We start from the raw sequence: 21,609 nt of genomic DNA, 5'->3' as shown, positions 1-21,609 counted from the left end.
AGAATCCAAATTCAAATTTAAATTAGAAAAATACAGACATAAATTAATAGATTATTCTCGAAGATTCAACTTTAACATTCTATATTCTCTCTCCGTCACTTTCCTTCGTCAAAATTTTCTCGAAAAGAACCCACACAGAATCTAAACCAGCCCGCCCCAAGAACCGTAATAGCACGATCCAGAAAATCCAATCAACTTCTTGCGTAGTAACAAGCGTAACAAGCTATCGCTTTCACCGTCTCAAAACGCGCCTAACTTCAAAAGCAACATCGGCGCAACAAGATCGCGAGTCTTCCTCAACGCATAAAGAAAAACTATTTATCTTGATCTACTTGAAACTTGTTAAAGCTCGATCTATCGCTACTGTTTGTGCAAACGACTTAGCAGATGTTCAGGCACGCGTGTAACTGCAATTGTAGTACGCACACGCTGCTCGATCGTCTCGAAACCAATATGAGAGCATGTTATATCATTGTCCCGGATTCGAGTCGTTCAACGACGCACGTTCCCGCTCACATTTGCGTCGGATCGATAACACACGCGCAGTAACCACTGGTCAAACCTGTTTAAAAAACATTTTTCGAGGGAATTTCCGGCGCCGCCCCGACCGCCAAGGATACACCTTTCGCACGTACGCGACCGAGTCTCGTTCCTGAAACTCGGTCACCACAGTGACCAAATTCTCTCCTAATTGCCAAATTCTGTCTAACAACTACTGTTTTAAGAAAGGAAATTTGTTTAATTACTGGAAGACGCTTATTGGTATTACGATATAATGGGAATGATATAATTATTGGAAATTATGAAACAGTTTCTGAATGGGATACTTGCACGTGAATCGGACAATATGTTAATCAATTTCGTAACGTATGAAGCTCTTAATGTCTTAAAAATGCGAAATTGCTGATTTATTCCGATCGATGATGTATCGATAAATTAAACAAAACCAATCAAACTGTTTACATATAAAACTTCCAGAGTGTGCTGCGAAGGGGAGAATTTTGCAAATTACTGATAAATTTAGCGCAAGATTTCGTAGCGAGAATTTAAGAATGAATTAGGAATAACGTCTAAGGAAATATCGGCGAAATCTCGATGAAATTTCTAACGTTTGAAAAGACCAGATTTTTGAAGAACTTACTCGGAGAAGTGACGTGTCAAGCAGTTCGATATATCTTCAGGTGGATTAATTGCAATTGATCGTTGTCGGATTCTTTGAAACGTTCGGTGCTTTAAAAAGAGGGAAATTCTCGAAACGATTATTGGGAGCGATAACGTATCAAAAAATTGTATAATTCGGTCGTTTCGATGGTTTAATTAATTGCCTGATCCAAGAAACAGCACTATACATATGTTGTAGGTTAAATGTGGTAATTGATAAAAAAAACTGGTTGCTGAAATTGCATGTTTGTGCGATGGAGAGGCAACTGCAGTGTCGATTGCGCCGTTTATGACGATATGCGTTTATAACAGTCGATTTCAGCAACTGTGGTATACCCAACATGTATGAAAAAATGCGGTCACTGTGATACGTGTTTGTTGGCAGGATTTTACGTGGATCATTGAAATCTGACATGTTAAGGAGCGTTCAAACGACTACTACTGTCAATATTACTGTCAATATTTAATATTGTCAACATTGTATTAACAATATAAATATGTACATAATTCATCATCTAGATGGCCTCTTACGTATGATAATATCGAAGATCTTGAACACTGACAATCTATATAATAATACATCTAATAATCTGTATAAAATTAATATCTGTATAAAAAGTTACACTTCTAGTGTGTTGAAGAAACGATAAAGAATATGCAACAGAATGTATCACAATGTATTTCTGGCAGTGTATTGGCTCATCGTTGATCATTACAACGACATATATAGCTAACTGTTTTCAATTCTTTGTTGTAGTTTAACTACAATATTCAACGATTAATACAATGTGAAACTCGTAGATACATCTATCCATATCAGGCAGATTTTATCAAATAATGAAAAGAAACACGAAATTAATAAAATCTGAAACCATCAGCGAGTCAAATAATAAAAACTCGATTTCCCAATAAATTTCTTCGAACATTCATCAATATGATCAAAGTGACTGTAACAAAAGACGATTTACTCGAGCGACGTAATCATACGTTCGTCAACTTATATAAAATTAAGCTGTCAACCATTCCGATTCCAACGATTATTTAAAAATCCTTTATATACTCCAAGCAAGCTTACGCTAATATATCATCGATATTTCAAGGATACGAGCACAATGAAATTCTTTACATCACTTTCTTTCTACGCCCTTTAACCTTATCAATCAGTTTTTGTTACACACAATGCTCGGCTCCATACCCCATATAACCCATATACGATGGCGAGGATGTAACAATTCCACATTGAACCCGCTATCTCGCCTTTCATCGTGATTAACGGACCGCGGAAAGTCGAACGATCTTCTTCACGCATAAATAATTAAACACAAAGTGGACGATATCGATAACTATCCCGTTCGAGTTTGCTTCTGAACGAAGGAAATTCGTACGATCGAATAGTTTTCCTCGATGCCGATCAATTAGGTATACGCTCGAGGAGTAACTTTCTCGATTTATCGGCTGTTTCGATCCATCGATCAAACTTAAATCAGCGAAACTTGGCCTCCGGGCGACGTTCCATTGCCCAATGCTGCTCCATTTATCGTTTTTCGAACGCGTAAGAGTCTATGGGTGTGGAGGTTTGATTACGTGGAACAGTTTCATTAACGAGAACGTATAGCTTCGAATGCGGTGACGTTGATTGTTTTAAATAGCGGTGATCACGTGTGGTCATGAATCTTGTATTGAAAAATTCAGGTATACCGACGAATAAAAGAAAAATCAAAGTTGATACACTACGAATTTTAGTAAATTTTGTACTAGACATTTTATACAATATTGACAATTTCGTATTTATTAATTGCTCTTATTAAATATAAATACAGTTCGTAAAATTATGCTGTTTACCTATAGTTCTTGCTTTACAAAGTTTCTTGCAAGAGGCGAGCGAAGGCACGAAAACAGGAAAGGCGAAGCTACTAAGATCACGAGGTTCTTCGTTTTATCGTAATCTTCTTTTCGCAAACAATGGTTTAATGAACCGTTGGAAGTAACCGAATATTGTTTGTTTAGAATTCTCATGGGCGATCGCGTCTACCTTCTTTCGTAGCATTCAACGGGCAGCCGGTTGTTGCAAGCTTCTGCAACTTTGTAACAAAGTTGCTTAAACCGGGTTACGTTTGATCGTGTTGATTACAACAGGTTGAATCTCGGTCACGAATCTCAGGTGTTCTCAGTTTCCATTTTAACAATTTTGCTATCATTTTTGACACTCTTCTAGAAGAGTTACAACGATACGAAACAACCATAACATTTATCAAATAAAATATAAAACACAAAAAATGTAATGCTTTAGAGCTAAACATAAGACTCAAAACTAATCTTCGTGATCGTTTAGTACCTGACAATATCGATGGAAGGTTAACCATAAGAACGATACGGATCTGTGAGTGAGTCGCGTGATTCATCCGGTCCACCCTAGTCTCTTTCCTTGTCTCTTTTCTTTTTCCGTTTCACGTAACGAAAAGTGAATGTCAGTGGCATTTAACGTTCCGGCGCCGCGGTGTGGCCGTCCAAGGAAATCTGGTGCGTAGCTTACGGAGAAGGTTCTCGCGAAGGCGACCTCGTGAGACATCGCGGCCCGACAACTTTCGAAGATCGCGAATGCCTGGAGAAAGTGCTCTTTTTTTCGATTCACCTCAGTCGAAATCGCGGTTGCATGTAAAGCACGGCCGTTCGCGATCCAGAAAGACCACTACCATAATCGACTTACAATTTGACTCTACCAAAACCGGAATAATCAAAGTTGATAGCGAATTTACCATTTCTTTGTTCGATGGTGTCTGGTAACTGGAATTGGTTCACGCTGTTCTTTCTCGAAATCATTATTTCAAATTCACATATTTTCGCATGATCATAAGTAGACTTCATTCATACGTAGAGGGTGTATACATTATACGTACATTATATAATATGCAAACGCATACAAAATATACAAAGTAGGATACTTTTTATGATATTCAGACAGAGATACAGATTTTTATTTAGGTTGCGGATTTTTGTAGATGTTCGTAGAAATCTGTATAGTATGAGATGGTATTATAAATGGCATATAAAGATATGGTGACCGAATATCATAATTACAAATCAGTTCATGGGAATATGACATCTGGTGACAAAGAAAGTTTGAGATGCAACATATCGAGTCCATACGAGCACGACCAAAGGTCCATCACCTGTGTATTAACCGAGTCTCTCGGAAGCTAAATTGCATAATAACGAAATAAATAAAGTATGATTGATTTGATCAACTGCACTTTTTCGTTTTCACCCGTAGCTGAATGAATCGTGTTCAACTTCTCGACGAACAAACGTCTTACTTTCATATTACATTTATTATAAGGAAGTACCACAAAAAATTAATCCAAGATAAATTTCAAAGAATAATATTTGTAATATCATCACCTGTCTCTACCTTTCAATTTATGAACTCGTTGAATGTAGCTTCTGAGTGTTTTAATCCTGTCCCAACTGTAGTCACGATTAAAGTGATCGTCCTCGAGAAATGGACAATATTTAAACGATTCGATACGTTCGATCAACAGGTCGAAATGCAATTGTTGACGATTCGTTGGTAGTCTGCTCTTAGCTCGTAATTAAATTCTAATTAGTCACAGTAGAGTATCCAGAACGGTAGTGTGATAAAGATAAACGAGCCGGAACGCGAGCGAAGATCGGCAAGAAATATCGAGTAATTATATCGATGTGTATGCTGTCACATTATGTACACGTTTTCTGACCAGGCAATTTAAACGATCGAAGAAAATGGCCAATTTGTAGTACAAGTAGAAAGTCGAAACACGCTGATCATGCGAACGCCCATTGCTCCAGCTGTAACATGTACCGTGACTGAGATACGTCGACTGCACTTGAAGGTTGCGCGTGGACATTGCTCCGCTCGATGACACGCACAATTTTTTCTCATTTGTTCGGGTTTTGTATTTGCTGCGTTACGCAGCGTCTCATATGCAAGAGGATAAAATCAATGGGACGAAGAGAATCATAGATGTAGAAATTATATTTCGAGGGTACGAATGAAATGCGAAGGTTTACAGTCTTTCTTTTTTCTTTTTTTTTCCGGGGAGGAAATTCGCACGGACATCCGCCGCTTCTAGGGAGAAGAGCGGCGTGGTAGTGTCGACCAAAATCTCCACAATGACCGTCCCTCTTGCGATCGAGCGGTGCCCGGGAACCGCTGAGGCGACACACCAGGCCTAAGGTTTACAGTCTAATCGGAATTTAACAACTGGGAAATTTCAAGTTTTAGAGATTTTATAATTTGACAATTTGGAAGTTTAGAAATTTGAAAGAAATTTGAAGATTTAGGGATTTAAAAGTTTGGAAATTTGAAAGTTTGAAAATTTGAAGACTTAGAAATTTTGAAATTCAGAAGCTTGGAAATTTATATATTTGAGTATCTAGAGAGAGCGGGCAAAGAGAGAGAGAGAGAGAGAGAGAGATTTGGGAATTTAAAAATCTGAGAAGCTAGGAGTTTAAAGATTGGAAGATTTGTATTGGAACAAATTCGTAATAGGAAACTTGATAACTTACAAGCTTGCATTTGTTCAGCAAAGCACTTGGAAAGCATAAGACGAAGCAAAAGACTTATCGCTGCAATAAGATCAGAGAGAAACACGCGAAGTATGCCAAGCCCGATACGAAAACAACGATTCGAATGCATAACAGACTCCACGTATAGGATAGAATATGCAACGAAGAAAAGACGTTTAGAAACATAAACTACAATAAACTACACTTATACAAAGAAATCGTGGGTGACGAAGTACACCACCTGTCACTTAAATTACTACTATTGGTACATTCATTATTTAATTGAAAGTCTCTCTCCATTTTTGTCGAATTTCACTTGAAGCTATTTCCTTCTTTGTTTATGGCTGAAACTTTCCGGTTTTCCTTATCGTCTAGTGACTATGTACGCGCAGATCTGACATTTTCAGCAAACCATATATCGAGAAAATGGCGGTGGTTGTTACGCAACGGAACAGGTCTGCCAAATTGTGAGTCCGCTCGTCAAAGTTGCGACTCTCGCTCCACATTCATACGTTTTACGCGCCACGAGAAATATCGGTGCAGAAGGGAATGCATAAAATTCCTCTCGAAACGGTTTCGCCAGTTGGCTCCCGCTATTTAGTCACGGGAACTCGCGAATAGCTGAAAGCATTTAATTGTTCTTGGTTGCTGTCGAAACCAAGAACTTCGACGACGTGTTACGACGCTCGGGAAACGTATTTTAAATCCTGAATTTGTTTCTACGAATGTACGAGTTTGTTAAGAAAAATACAAGTTTCAGCGAAGGAAATGGTCGTTGAATAGCTTTCTATTCTTTAGGAATTTTCTGCTTCTGATCTTTGTTTTCAACTATGCAATATTTCAAATTTTACATTTTACTTTTTAATTCTGCGATATTTTAGTTTCACGCGTTGTTCTTTGGTTCTACGGTATTTGAAATTTCTGCATGAGATTTTGTTAACGTTACACCGGGGATCCGGATATTTTAATTATGAAAACGAATTAAAGTAGAATCTAGATGGAATGCAATACTCCAGTGGTATTTTCAGGATTAATGTAGAACAATTTTTGAACTTGAACTGTCTGTGAAGTACAAAATTGGATTAATATTTGAGGTAATTAATCAACGAGTATTTTTCTTAACACACAATATATTAGCGAAGGTTAAACAACAATTGTATACTTTGAATATTATTCCATTCACGCGATTCAAGTAGCAATGACGAATTTCTGAAAATAGTTACACCATCAAGCCTGGAACGCAGTAATAAATTCATAGAATGGAGTAATAAATGCTAGCATATAAACGAGCTTATTAAAATCCCCTGCATTATTGTCATTCTTTTTTATATGATGTTATATTATATACAGACTGGATATAGAGAAAATCTTAAAGAAAATACATAACAGTAGAATTTCTATTATTACTCATTTTTCTATTATTCAAATCATTTCAAATCATAAAATTCATCGCACGCAAATGTGTTACTTTCTTTCCACAAAAATTGCTCACACGAGCTGAGTAATTAAATATCCTATAATAGAAAAAATTTTGAACAAAATTTGTGCCAAAGATCGTTCGAATCATCACAAATTTCAAAATTCATCGTATGTAAACGATACTTTAATTTGACATAAAGATCGCTCACATATTTCTACCAAAGATTATTCCAATCTTCTCAAACTTCCAAATTGATCATCGCGCAAATGATATTCACTTTAATTTCCAATAAACAATCCTGACTTGAAATTAGTAATTGAATACCGATAAATTGCTCGTCGCCAATCATCTCGATTTACGATAATGGCTGCAGGAGCGAAGATAAACGCTACCTTGCGCATGCACAGCTTGTACTTTGTACGCATTCACACCTCGTGCACCCTCGAACCGTGTTCGATCATCTTTTTTTTTACACCATGAATTTTATTCAAATCGAACGCAAAATGGAAGCTCGGAAATACAGAAACTGAGAATAAAAAGAAGAACGATATATCGGTTACGTAACGTTGTAAATTAATGATTACAACCCTTCACACGATTGACTAGAAAAGCTACGAGCGACTGATATGAAAGTTTCTCTCCCTCAGTCGGCGAGAAGAGGATCGAGAACGTCGAGAGAATGTGAAGTCTCGGGAAGATCTACGACATAATTACACCGTGCATCGCATTTTTCCATCACGTGATGGTCTTGCATTAAAAGCAGCGATTCTAAGCCGACGATCAGGCGACTTTTACTTTGCAAACACGGCAGGGTCAATTCGTACCTGCTCTCCCCCCTCCCTAATAGATCACATTTGTGCTTCCATCTTATAGTTCTGATTGATCGATGTAACCAATGTGTGTCTAAGAAGACGTTTCCTTTTAATTCTCTCGGATCGTTTAGACGTTCGTCGAGTTATTTTGAGTTTTATGAGATGATTCGATTGGAAACAATTTGCAGATGTAATAACATTACAGAAGAACAATTTTAAAATATACCGCCAATGCACATCGAGTGAAAGGAACAGAAAATAAAAAGTGGTCTTATCATATCTTTCTTGTATGGTTTTCATAGTTGCCAGTCAACGATGCCTACAGAAAGAGGATATTCGATGTTGTAAGTTCTAATGATGTTGCAAGAAAAAGATATTTCAGTATAAAAAGGTTATATTGATTTTCATTTACTTTATATTCTTGTTAGGCGTTTAGTCTTTTGCTACGTTGTAAATAATTTGACATGTTTATTTATTTCCAAGATCGTAAATCGTAGTAGGAATCGATTGAAGCATATCTAGCGAGGAGTCAAATCCATGCTGTTTTAATTAACAATAATGTTTCGTATAAACGATTGGATGTTCTACAAGTATGGTACTAGGATCTTCCCAGGCTGATCTTTTAATCTTCGCTCAATTATATGGTACAAACTGTTAAACAAGATAATTGCTGGACCATTAGCTGAAATGTCTTCATCGTGCACTAATGTTTCTAATACTCCTAAAGCTACTCGATAAAGAGACTTACTACTTTCCTCTTCGTTAATCAATTCTGTTACTACTTTACTTATTAAGTTATCCAAAAGTTGTAAAAAATCTTTTAAGCCAACTTTTCGAGTTTGCACAATTTAATACATATCTATGTTAACGTCAAAATGATCAAAACACACCTGTAGATTACAAAATTCTATTCCGTTAAAAGATTCGTCAAATTAAAAGTTCTCTAGCCGCTAGCCAGTTTCATTTTTTGTAAACAGTATCAATAAACATTCCATTCTTGGAATTTTTATATTTTCTCGTAAATCTACCAAATTAAATTTCTTTGCATATAACAGTTTCGCGTTAATTATCGATAGATTTAATATCAAACATGATATTTCCTGCAATAGTCTATCACGACGAAATGAACGAACACGAACAAGTTCAGGACTAAATTTTATCATTTCGTCAATTAATCAATCGCATTAAATTCCTCGTTTCCTCGCTCTTCTATAATCATAAATCTCTTAACAGAATTTCCCAAATCGAAGAGAAGAGGGAGTTCAGAGTGGAATTTCATATTTTGCTAAGAACCTATGAAAATTCCTTAGCAATGATTTCAGATGACTGCTAGATTGATCCAGTACTGAAAAACAACACAGTCAATAACCTCACGCGGCAAAGTAAATGACAACGAGGAATTCAGAAGAGGAAGTTTCTTTCGTTACGGACAAAGCCGAAATTCCGGAAGAAGGAAGCGTTTTCGTGGTAATCGAAAAGTAAAAAAGAAGGAGAAGAAACCGAAAGCCCAGGCGATTTGGTCGCGCTGAATTTGCCTGGCAATTCGCTCGTGCAAACGATAACGTCCGACTCGCTTTCGTTGTTACCGTTTGATTGATCGCGGCCGCTACTCGATGATCCACGGCGAGGCACCGTTTACGATTTGTACTCGTCACGTCGCTTTCTACGATTCGCAATAGCGCCGTCTAATGCACGCCTAAGCCGCGAATCTTCAGCATGAAACTCAACGGAATCTTCTGATTAATCAAAACTTTTTACGACGCCGTGATCTAAATCGAAGTAGAAACCAATGATACTCGACGACTTGCGCCATCGAGATCGATACGTTTACTACGGGGAGTTTCAAAATTTTTTCGCAACAGCTCATCGACGATCATCTAGAATTCACTGGTTGTGGATGAATAGGATGATTTCAAGCTTTCGACTCTGTTAGATAATCCTCCGATAATTGCTTTTAGCCCTTTTTTCCACCTGCGCTTCTTTTCCTAACGTGGAGCAATAGGATCGGGGTTTTTAACGATGCAAAACTGTTTCGTTTAATTATGATGTGGTTGGTGTTACATATTCGATCGTAAAGTGAGATTTATAATCATGGAAGTTATGTTTGAGAGAAATTGTTAATTATTTATTAATTGGATGCTTTCACTGTGAACTGTGATTACTACGCTATGACTATTTCATCGTGGACGAAGAAGAGATCAATCGTTTTCCTCAAATTGTAAAGTAGTAATCTTGTTTCAGTAGTAATGCAATACTTTTAAGCTGTAATTCAATCCTAACTGCACTGCACGCAGTAGCTCCAAGTTAAATTAAACCGTTAATTAAAAAAGAAATTGGTAACTCAATTTACCAAGTCAAGATCATCCAATTTTTTAATTCGCTTCTTACGCAACTAACTTACCGATATTTGAGGAACTTCGTCTCTCGTTCAAAATTAATTTTGGATATCAAATTTTTCGCGGTCAATATCATGTTCATTCACGCTCTTAATCTCGTTTGACAACCAAATATTATCAGCTCGCGTAATCACAAAGTTGGTGCGTAGACCAGTCGTAATACAGTACGCGGCAACAGATTAATTACTTTTGGATACTCGTGAATCATCGATACAATGTGATTTACGTTTGTCGCCAAACAATTTAGTCGAATTATATAATCAATTACAATATTCTGATCGCCGTTGAAATTCTCACGACTTTCATAACCTTACGCAATGAAAGTGCGGTACGCGCGTTTCTTATGTAACGAAAATCGAATGTCCTTTTGGCATCGCACAATTCGCTTGTAAAAGGACTTTACGCCTTTCGTTCGTGCATATCTTTGATTAGATACCTTCTTCCTTGAATAAATTACGTTTCAGCGTGAGGAGAATGTCAACTTCGTTCCTATCACTGTTGGAATTTTTCAACTCTATTAACACAAGATTCGTACAGATGACCTTAACTGAAGCCAACTCTATTTTATATGAAATTCTCAATTTCATTAATCAGATACACAATTAATTACGTAACATCTAAAAGAACAAGGGACTTGTTTCTATTTATTACAGGGAATAATATAAATAATTAGGTAAATGACAATAAATAATCATCCCAAGCCTATTTAAATGATCTTAATACCAGCTCTTTAATAACATATAACATAGTTCATCTCAAACTAATTTATTACGACTTCCACACGATTCGATTTCAATTCAATCCCAACAAATCCAGCCTACCCCTAACCTACCCCAAAATGAAAAGAAGACAGAAGATTGAGGGATTAAGGTTAAGTTTCATTCCGAGTATGTCACGCGTTCCCTAAATTCATCCTGATTACGATTTGACAGTAGAAGACGATAAATTCATCGAGAGATTCTAAATTCTTTCAACTACCTCAACGAACTGTCTAAACCCGTTCAAACGTCCTTTTCTAACATCAATCTTCCAAATCCTACACATAATATCCTCTACCTCCGACTCCCCTTCTGCCTGTCTGAATTCAATCTCACCCTATTCCATCGATGCTGATAACGAAAGAAAACCAGACGAAAAGCAACCGCGAACACAACATACGAAGTCAGTCTTAGTTAACCAATTCGATGGAAACGGCGATCTTATCCGTACTTGTGGATTAATCGCGGGGTTCGGGTGGCGACTTTATACGTCACGTTATTTCGGAGAGCGCGGAGAGACAATCGATGTCTCGAATCGAGGGCAGCAGCCAGCGGCTCGTTTAGAGAAAGGAAAGTCAAACGTGGACGGGAGTCTACGCCTCCTCCTCCCTCCTTCTCTCTTCCTCGCTCTCTTTGCTCCTTTTCCTCTTCTTCGTCGCTGGTTAACCGCCTCTCCTGTTCTCTCTCACCTGGAGGTTGTTAGCTCGAAGTCAGGTAACTTACATTGCCTCTCGCCCCCTCCGCTGTGCCGTTCAACGGCCAACGCTTTTGGGGAGCTTTTCCACCACCATCTGCCACCGTGTGTACGTAGTCGATAAAGAACTACACGGGAACACGCGTCGAGTGAGGTTACCGCATTATATGAAACACTCGGTCAGTAAGTCTCTAACCAACAATCACTCGACACCGAGCACATCCAGTCAGTGGTCACTGACTACAACGGACAGACCGAGTCAGTAGAAGTGGCTGACTATCGTCGTACTGTCTAAGACAAATGGTGGCCAGTCGAATTTGTCTGACCAAGTCCATGGAATTCGTCGTTTCGTCCCGTATCGTCTTTCTTCCCTTCGTTCTTCCTTGAGATACTTTGACACAACCCTATCTCGGTTTTTTCCGATCTTCGTCCGTGGAGGATTATTGAGAATAATCGTGGTTCGAGCAAAAAAGTGTGTCGAAAGTGCTGCTCGCGTTCGCCGATTCTGAACATTCGTCCTTGAACATCGTTCGGCGAGCATCTGCTCGGTTCGGTTTACTGGAGATCGGCCAGCAACGTGGAGCACGTGGAGGCAAAATGCACAGGTAAGCTATTGTTAACGCTTGGTTGGTACGAACGACTTGCGATAGATTTATCGCCCTTATTTGTAGGCAGAGTATTTTTTCGTTTTTCTTTGCGTCAACGTTACTCGTGGTTAAAGGACGTAATTATTAGGACGTTAGAACTGCCAAATCTATAAATATCTATTTTTGAGTTCCATTGTCAGGTTCTTTGTTTTTAGACGCATGAAAAGTATGAATGTGGAATTACAAAAATTAATACGATTTTTATCCAAGTAGAAATATGATCATTGTTTGTAACATATGAACTGTCGGATTTTGATGATATCAATTTTCTGAAGCTCCCTCCTTTCGTAAATTTTCTTGTTTGGGATTCAGCGAAATACGACTTATTAGAAATTATATATGTCATATGTTACTACTTCTATATCGATCTACTTCCATCGCATCTCTTCCATCGTAATCATCATTACGAGTACAATAATATTTATTTACATATTAAAGTTTGGTAGTTCTGATGTTAAAAAAATTCGTTCTATTTAAAAAGTAATCACTAAGACATTAGATGTTTCGTGTTTCACGTTGATATTTTAATTAGAACATTAATTAATTAGATAATTAGTTAGAACATTAGATGAGATATCGATGAGAAGAAAGCTTGGCCTTTCTCAATAGATCCTGCTAACGTTACTCGTAATCGTTCACGAAACAAATTAATCGTTAGAATGTTCAAAGGATTCTACCAGTTCGGGCAGTTAAAAGCGAGGAAATTAGTCAACGTACACCTCACGAAAACAGCACAAATTTCCGAGTATATTTATCCCCTTTCTTCCTCTCTCAATCTAATTCGTAGTCGTTTCTAAAACGATCTGATCATTAGAATATTAAAAGGATCCCTGTTTCAAAGAATAATCGCTGGAGAATAAGAGAAAGCTGTTTGATTCGCAGCTGAAAAGAAAGATTGATATCGCTGACGGTAATGTATATCTAAAAGAGCAGTAATAATGATGTAATCGTTACAGTGTTAGAGTCATGTTTAACCTAAAGTCTTCAAACAAAACAACGTCTAAACAGTCTACTTACACTTCACAATTACCATTCATGGAAATTAACGACCGATAAACGGCGCTCTCTTGCATCCATGTTTAAAGTATTGCGTTTTTCAATGCACGCATAATGAAAGTTGAACTCAGCACGAGAACAATTACAATTCCCCCCAAAAATGCATTCTGGCGTAATCCGTAATTACGGTTAACGACAAGCTGACTGCTTTAAAGGATCGCTTTATTCTCAATGCAGTTCCGTTCTGCCAGATTCAACGGTGACACAATTGTCGAAGGAGTTGCTGCGATAAGAAGGCAGCTTCATTTTTCAATAACTTGCGTAAACCAACAGAAATCGATGTAAAGTTAATTTACTTTCTGCAAACGTGATTTAAGTCATCAGTGATCGACTAATATTCGTAGTAATAAAATTTCGAACTATTTTGAGTATGAAAGCTCTAACTTTCTTTCTCTTTCGATAAATATAATTGAAGACTACAAGGGAATAACGTGATAAATCGTATTTCTTATTTTTTGTGAGGAAGCAACGTAATTGAAAATGAAATATGTATCTTTTTAAACATATCCTTCCTCCGGTCCAAAATTTGAAAAATATTGTTCGACATAATAACAAAAGATTAAAGATACAAGACATTAAAGTATTACTCGTTTTATTATGTCTTGTTAATTATACACGACTTCGTCAAGTATTCGGTTCTCTTTAAGAGACATCTTTAAACTTAACAAGTTGTTTTATAATTTTTAATTGCGTCGTATTAAAATTCTCCCGTTTAATGATAACGCGATATTAAAACCAGGAAACGAGCAAAAGTGTACTTAACATGTTTCTCTCTTGCGATATTTAATTTAAATATAGCAGCTGGCTCTTGATCGCTGCGAAATCTTTCAGTTGTTCGTTTTCTCGGCACGTTTCCATCGATAACGAATTCACCAACGATCATGGAAATCGGTTTTACGGTTTACACTTAGGGACAAAAACAGGCGGACAGTTAATGGAACTGCGTATCAATGAAGCTCATTCAAGCTAATATAATTAACTTTTATTTATTATTACCTTTTGAAACTTTAGTACGAAAGCCTTTTGCAATTGATGCTTATCTTACCTAATTTCATCAATTCTGAATTAATCGATTTGCCAAATAACCGATCATAGCACATGGATTATTTAGCAAATAATCGAAGTTAGTATTTACATTTGTGTGCAAATAAGCCGTTGTTTAACGAAACTTCACTGATACCTCTCTGCTCATTTTAGTCCTCGACTGTATATTTTATCCAAAAGGGCAACGTTGACGCCAGGACCGACGTATAATCTTATCGAGAGAAGAGCGCATCGCGAAATTGGATTCAATCATTCGTTGCATCGGGCTGGTAAGAAAAGTGAAAGGATCCGCGATAGACGCAACGAGAAAGTAATCCACGATGTTTATTTCGATCGGACCTCTTATCGTAATCGAGTCTCGTACGCGTAACGCGTAATCTAACAGTGTTATCAGTCGTTTCTATCGGTAAACCGTATGAACGATTTTAATCTATAAGTGAAATTCAAGTGAAATTCTACGCGCGTTTACGCACTTTCACTGGTGATATGCACACAGCGGATGGTTATTTTGTTGGTACTCTTATGAACTTGATTGAGGAAGCTTGAAGTAAATTTCAAACATTTATGCATTATAACGTAATTCATTATACACATGTAATTTAACTTGAAACGAATCAAACTCGAAATTTTGTTTATGTTGAAATTCGCTGATTATAGAATGAAAGTATTTCGTTATTCGTACGTGGAAATAAAATCAATAAATTTTGAAAAATCTACCTAATTATTAGACCACGAATTTTTATGAAACTTTATATTTTCGTGCGAGTAACTGTCGTTATAACCCTGTTCGGTTTGGCTCGAGTACTTGTAGTTTCGTATGTTTTTAGAGCCAGCTTGTTCTCAACTTTTCAGCTTTCGCTGGCTTCCGGTACGCCGTGCCGTACGATTTCTTACGTTTCTCGATCCGATTTCTCGGCGTTACGCGGTTAGAATACCGGGCCAATTTACGTAAATTGTCGTGATAACATTTACATATCTTCGTACGAAACAAAAGAGAAAAGATCAAACACGTTTCACATAAATATAATGGAATACAGCAATCCTTTTCTATGTTTAATCGGCACAAAAATACGGGCAAATTAAATTAAAATCATCACCAATGACTAGACCGTGGTTGCTTACGAATTTGAAGGAAATTAAAAAATACAAAAAAGAGTGAAAATGAAACGATAGGAGAGAAGGCAGTTAAGTAGAAAATTAAATAATCGTCACTCGTAGAAACTGTTGTAGCGTTACAACGACGATCGTTACCGTGACAAGGATGCTCTATTGTCGATCAGTTGTCTATTATTGATGTATTATCGATCGTGTTACCAACGATGTAATTGTATTATACTTTGTTCGGTGTTGCGCTTCAGGGATCCGTTGCAGAGAGTTACGCCTCTGATTTCGCAATGATTTCGTTATGTACTATTATTTATAGATATTTATAAAGAATTACAATCGCTCCATTACGCTGCAATCGTTGATTCTCCATTGACAAAGCATATTAGTCATTTCGCAATGATCGCTGAATGTTACGTGCAAGTGGGTGAAGAAACAGAAAGTTCGGCTCAATGCTTTCAGCTTATTTCTATTTCATTTTAGAAGAATATTTCCTGAACGTAACGATTTGTCTGATAAATGATATAACTACCAACGGAATAAACACGCATAAGAAACGCCATACGAAATGCTTCGATAGTCGAAACTCCCTTTGTAAAAATTTTCTCCGAAAATAATCAAGAATAAGTAACGTAATAACCTTTCGTTGAAAAAATTTCGTTTAAAAATGTTTCATCTGCTCGAGTATCTAATTAGATTTCGTCTGTAAGTCGCAGTTTTGTTGACAATTGCAGAAAAATCCGCGGTCTACTAATCGTACGAGAGAAACACTAGCTTCTTTGCTTTCTGGTCACTTTGCGTGGCCTGCGGCACGGACGAAACGTACCGATACTTAAAACCGGTCGCGACGCATTCGATTTCATAAGGCCTATTGACCGATTGCCTTTAGTCAATGACTCTAGTTGAACCGACGTGAATACGATTCGAGGAATCTCCCGTGAATCGTATCGAAACACCATAAATCTCGCAAGCGCACCAGGTATAGGATACTCTAGAATTTAATGAATTCGTGGCTTGCGTCTTGTGACTTTTTCCCTGTGTGTTTCTTAGAGAAACGGAGGAGTAGCATGACAGAGATTCTTTGGCACGTGCATAAAATTGATAACATAGACGTAGGAGAACTTGTTGAAAAGCAATTCCACTGGATGATTCCTAATGAAATCAAGTTAGGATGAGAGGTGTTCGAGTTTGGTCAGAATGTTTGAGCACAGGACGTTCAGCATGGAGTGGCGCATCCAAGAAACATTCATCCATAGAAACACGCATCCAGAAAACAAGATCCAAGTAAAATATGGCGTAAACTTTTTAAAGTAACTTTACTTTATCAAGACACGTTGTAGTATCGTATAGTGACACAGGAATTGATTATTACTCTGCATTCTTAACGATTGAAAAAGCTAAGTTCATTTATCTTTCTTCATATGTAATTGAATATCGAAAACTTTGAATTTGACTATTTAATATGCAAAATTAAGCTTGTTGAAGAAGTAAGATTTTGAAAGCAATATTCTACAGAAGCTCGGTGTAAAAATTGACAAGCGCAAATTTACAAGAGAAATCTTACGCGTTCTGATTTTTTTTCTAAATATTTTCTTATATTCCTCTTCAACTTCTCAATCTTTTATATGACTACCGTATCAAGCATGCTGTTTTATTCCAACGTATATCGCGAATACTTCATGCAATTCCTCGTTATGCCATAGGGAACAACATCACCGTAGTGCAAATATACATAGTTCTCATTCCACCACGTATGCAGTTTCTTCATCCTGAATTCATGCATCGTCGGGAATGGGCGAGCACGTGCTCATTGCAATAAGATATAAAAGCAGATTGATCTACATGATTTCATTTTTGCATTCATAAAAAAATAAAGCAACGGTATACAATTATAAATTCTGAGGATTCTTTGAACCTCACGAAAGTCAAGGTATACTGCCACGTTATTCATCGTCTTTCGAAATTCCGCAACGAATAATCGATGGAAGAAACCACGATAATTACATAAATTCAGCGCCTAAGGTTTTGCTGGTTTATACATTTGCGGATCAATTTTCTACTATGGAAACAAAATTAAAAAATAGATTATATCACGTTGGATTGATCGTTAGAGGCCAGATATGGAAGCTAAATGTTTTTCCTTTCCATTCTTTGACGTTTCGAGTTGGTAACGAGCAGGTTGAATTTCTAAACTCGATGTTTCAACTAGCAAACTGTTACATAATATCGATGGTATTCTAGTTGGCTAATCGGTAGTCGGCTTTACTAATTAATACTTTTGTTTGGAAAAATCATTAAATACATGTTTTATTGCTTGTATTTGAAAATGTTTTTAAACGAACGTGATTCACAGCTATGTGACATTTACGTTTGCCCCAGATCAGTCTAATAACACAATATTAAATAAAATAAATTTCATTGGCACCGTAGTGAAACACGACAGTCATGATTATATCGTTCAAATTTCAAGCCAATATGAAAATGTGTATAAAAGTTACAAGATATTTACTGGAAACACATGTTTGGTAAGAAATTAGTATACAGCATGTGAATAATAGCTTTAAACATATAATAAACGTTAAATATGGTTCACTGAATATTAAGGTTTATTAATGCAATGGATAATTGATTGTTTAAATAATTTTGTGATGTCTGCGAAATATATTCTTGTACGAAATATCTTGCAATTTCAACGTACATATATTCTCAGATCTATTTCGAACTTCACCAACTTCATCAAATTTCAAAATGTTTTATACAGTACACGTAATACATTCATGAAAGATGTCGAATTTTGCTAGCCTGTGTATAGTAATCTCAATTTACAATCGGTTATAAAAAATATAGGATCTTGCGGTGTATCTCATTGATCGTATAAACGGGCGAATTAAACGAGCTACGTTCTGCGCTAACGAAATAAACTGAAATTTCATCCAGGCTTATTATTCAACTCGTTCGACGAACCGATCAACACCGAGACAGACATATCAGACGGACTAATCCGAGCAGATAATTGTCGCGGTTTTAGAATAAAAGGTGAACGTCCTCGGACCAGTTTTCCATCTGAATATAACGTAGAAACGAGCGCAGTGCATAATTTTCGATGAAACCAACGAGAAAATATCACTCGGTTACAGTTAAACGTACACGACCGCGATAAATAAATCGACACTCGGTTGCCTCCACGTCCAAGGTGGACACATTCTCCCGAGACCTGGTCGAAACCAATGTTACTTGGAATAGAATGGAACAACAAGCATTTGCATCCGCTTTGCAATGTAAATAAAGCACGTAGTAATTGATCGTTTTTCTCGCCAATCATTTTTTACTTTCTAATCCCACGATCATAATCATTTTTTAGCTTCCTCAAGTGTTACATTTACGTTGCCATAGCCAAGTTTCGAGCCACTCTTTTCAAACGTAATCCTTTGTAAGAAGGTTATGAGAGTATCCTGATCGTTCATAAAGGCCAATAATGACGTTTCCATTGCTTTCATTAGCTGTCTATTTGTCTACCTGCGTGTTGCTGCGAAAATTTCCACTTAAACGAAGAAATTTACTTCGAAGAACCGTATTCAAATTAATTTCCACCACGGCATTGCTAAATTAATTTATTTTTCATTAATATTTACCTATTTATCAAGCTTCTAATAATCGCAGATTTCATCAAACCAACGTTTGTAATTCCCCAAAATTTTAAATCCGATTCTAAGAATCTTTCGATCAACTCATAACGGAAAAGATCAATCTGAAACACGAGCAACTATCTACTGTCATAAATATCTACCTAACCTATATAAATTATCCTGTCTAGTCATTTATTACCCATTTATATTTTATATTTATTATTCCAAAGAATGATATTTCAACGATTCGCAACTATGTACATTGCTTCCAAATTACTTGTCATAAATATTTACTAAACCTAACTTCCTAAATAATAAATTGTTGAAGCAAAATCTACAATTTATTAAAATTGAAAATCTAATTCAAGAATTCAGCAGCCCTTAACGCAAAAATGGATTACGAAATACCAGGAAAGGGGTGTGAAACAAAGTGATTCCCAACAGCCGCAAACACGGGCTACAAGCGATTTCGGTTGAATATTCGGCCCTGATTGGTTTGCGATATAACCCTGATGCCACAGAGAAGATAATCGTCGTTGTTACAATGTTGCAGATCCGTGATAGGGCGGACACGATCCGCGATAATCGGGCTCTTGCTGCTACTGGCGACCTGGCGAAACAACGATAGCTGCGACGGCCTGCAATATCAGCCGGTCGAGGTTTATGCAAACGGCGATGACTGCGCGTTGATCCTCAACGGGCCAGGGAGGACCAGCGTCTTCGATTACACATACAATTTGCTACGTGGCTCCTTGTAAGTAACGTTGATATCACTGCAAATACGTATACACGACGTATAATACACGCGAATGCTTTGGTACTATTTCGAGCAAGATTGTTCGACTATATATGTAGAGTGAGGTAAACTCGAGCGAACCGCCGTGGGCGAAGATTCTTTTGCAGTTGATTTATTAGCCGATGCTCTGGGTACATATCTATATTAGTTTGTTACAACATGCTCCTTAGAGGGTTCGAAGAATGTTTACCGTGATGGGACGTTTCTTGTGTTTGAAAAGATTATGTTGTCTAGACGGAGATGAGAATTAGAAATGTGTTACATTAAACCGTCAAGGTTCGTTTTAATGTTTCTTTTTAGAGTGATATTGGGATACTGGAAAACGTAGACAAGTATACATTCTTGTCCAAGGGTCACTAGGTAATTACCTAACGTTCGATACAATTTGATATAGAACGTAGAATGTAACTTATTACCGCATATTTACGATCTTGCAAAGAAGTGGATTAATATGATATATGATTGCAATAATAATTCGAAACTCATAAAGAACCTAATAATAGATCAGACGTTACGAATCCGACACGATATCCATGGCAATAAAAAAAATATATAACGAGGGTTAAACACTGAAATACCATATTTATCTAACAAACAGATCCAGTAAAATCTCCTTTCAATCGGCAGAAGTTTGAGGCAAAAGAGGCAAACTCTAACCCCAAGGCATATCTTACGATGTGTAATATTGCAATTATCGCACATTTCTCCATTGATTACAATCTTAATTATAGCTCGATATTAAATCCGGCAGTTTGCCGATAAAGAGTTAACGATCGCCGCTGGTAAGCTCGTTGTTACGCGATATTTTCCTTGTACCGATCCTTCCACCCGATCTCTGTTACCGTGGTACGTTCAAAAGGCACGTGCAACGTGTAATTATGTCTTTCGGATGTTTCACGTGGCTTCGGGTTGGCCAAATTAAAGCATGATCTTACACAAGACCTGCAAGATCTCCACCGATATTTTCGAGGTCTAGAGAAAGCAGGAACAACAGTCGATGGCGACTGAACTTTCACTATCCATCTAACCTTTGTTGCTGAGATAGTATTAGATTACTATCGCACAAATCACTCAGCGAAATATCATTCTTAAATTCTTCCCACATGGCGGGTCACGTATGTCATAAACCAAACTTTCATTTACTTCCTGTTATATATATACGTGTGTATACAAGGTGTGGCCGAATAACACGCACAAGCGGGCACGAGGTGATTCCTTGTGAAAAAATAAGGACAAAATATGGAACAAAAGTCATTTGTCATTTAAGCTTTAACTTTCGAGAAAATCGAGTTCGAATTTATTTAGTTAAAAATCGATCTAGTACTTACATGCGTATGATAAATTTTCAAATTTATTTTTTCGAACACGTCTTATTCGTCTTATTTTCACTCGTAGAATGACCTGTTATCGATTATTTAGTCCTGTCTGGTCTGGAATTAGTCACGTTCAAGAATACTTGATAAGTTTTCAAACTCGATTTTCTCGTAAACTAAGACTTAAATGGACAAATTTTATTTTATCGTAAGGAATCACCTCGTACATGTATTCTT

At 37.0% G+C, this 21,609-nt stretch overlaps 2 protein-coding genes across 4 annotated transcripts in view; one reads left to right on the top strand and one right to left on the bottom strand.

Moving 5' to 3' along the window:
- The window catches only part of LOC132909626 (centrosomal protein of 290 kDa), a 170,057-nt gene that overhangs the window by 105,147 nt on the left and 43,301 nt on the right, over positions 1-21,609 (bottom strand). The gene's annotated exons all lie outside the window — the stretch shown is intronic.
- The window catches only part of LOC132909608 (chorion peroxidase), a 33,753-nt gene continuing 24,092 nt past the window's right edge, over positions 11,949-21,609 (top strand). For all 3 annotated transcript variants that reach the window (XR_009658571.1, XM_060964525.1, XM_060964526.1), the window contains exons 1-2: positions 11,949-12,391; positions 19,817-20,017. Coding sequence is in view for 2 of the 3 variants with exons in the window: in XM_060964525.1 (XP_060820508.1) it covers positions 12,384-12,391; positions 19,817-20,017 (209 nt within the window). In the remaining variant the exon portion in view is untranslated. The remainder of the gene's footprint in view (positions 12,392-19,816; positions 20,018-21,609) is intronic.

Source organism: Bombus pascuorum, chromosome 8 (genome assembly GCF_905332965.1).
Source record: "Bombus pascuorum chromosome 8, iyBomPasc1.1, whole genome shotgun sequence".
Lineage (NCBI taxonomy): Eukaryota > Metazoa > Arthropoda > Insecta > Hymenoptera > Apidae > Bombus > Bombus pascuorum.
This window is presented reverse-complemented; position numbering and strand designations above follow the sequence as displayed.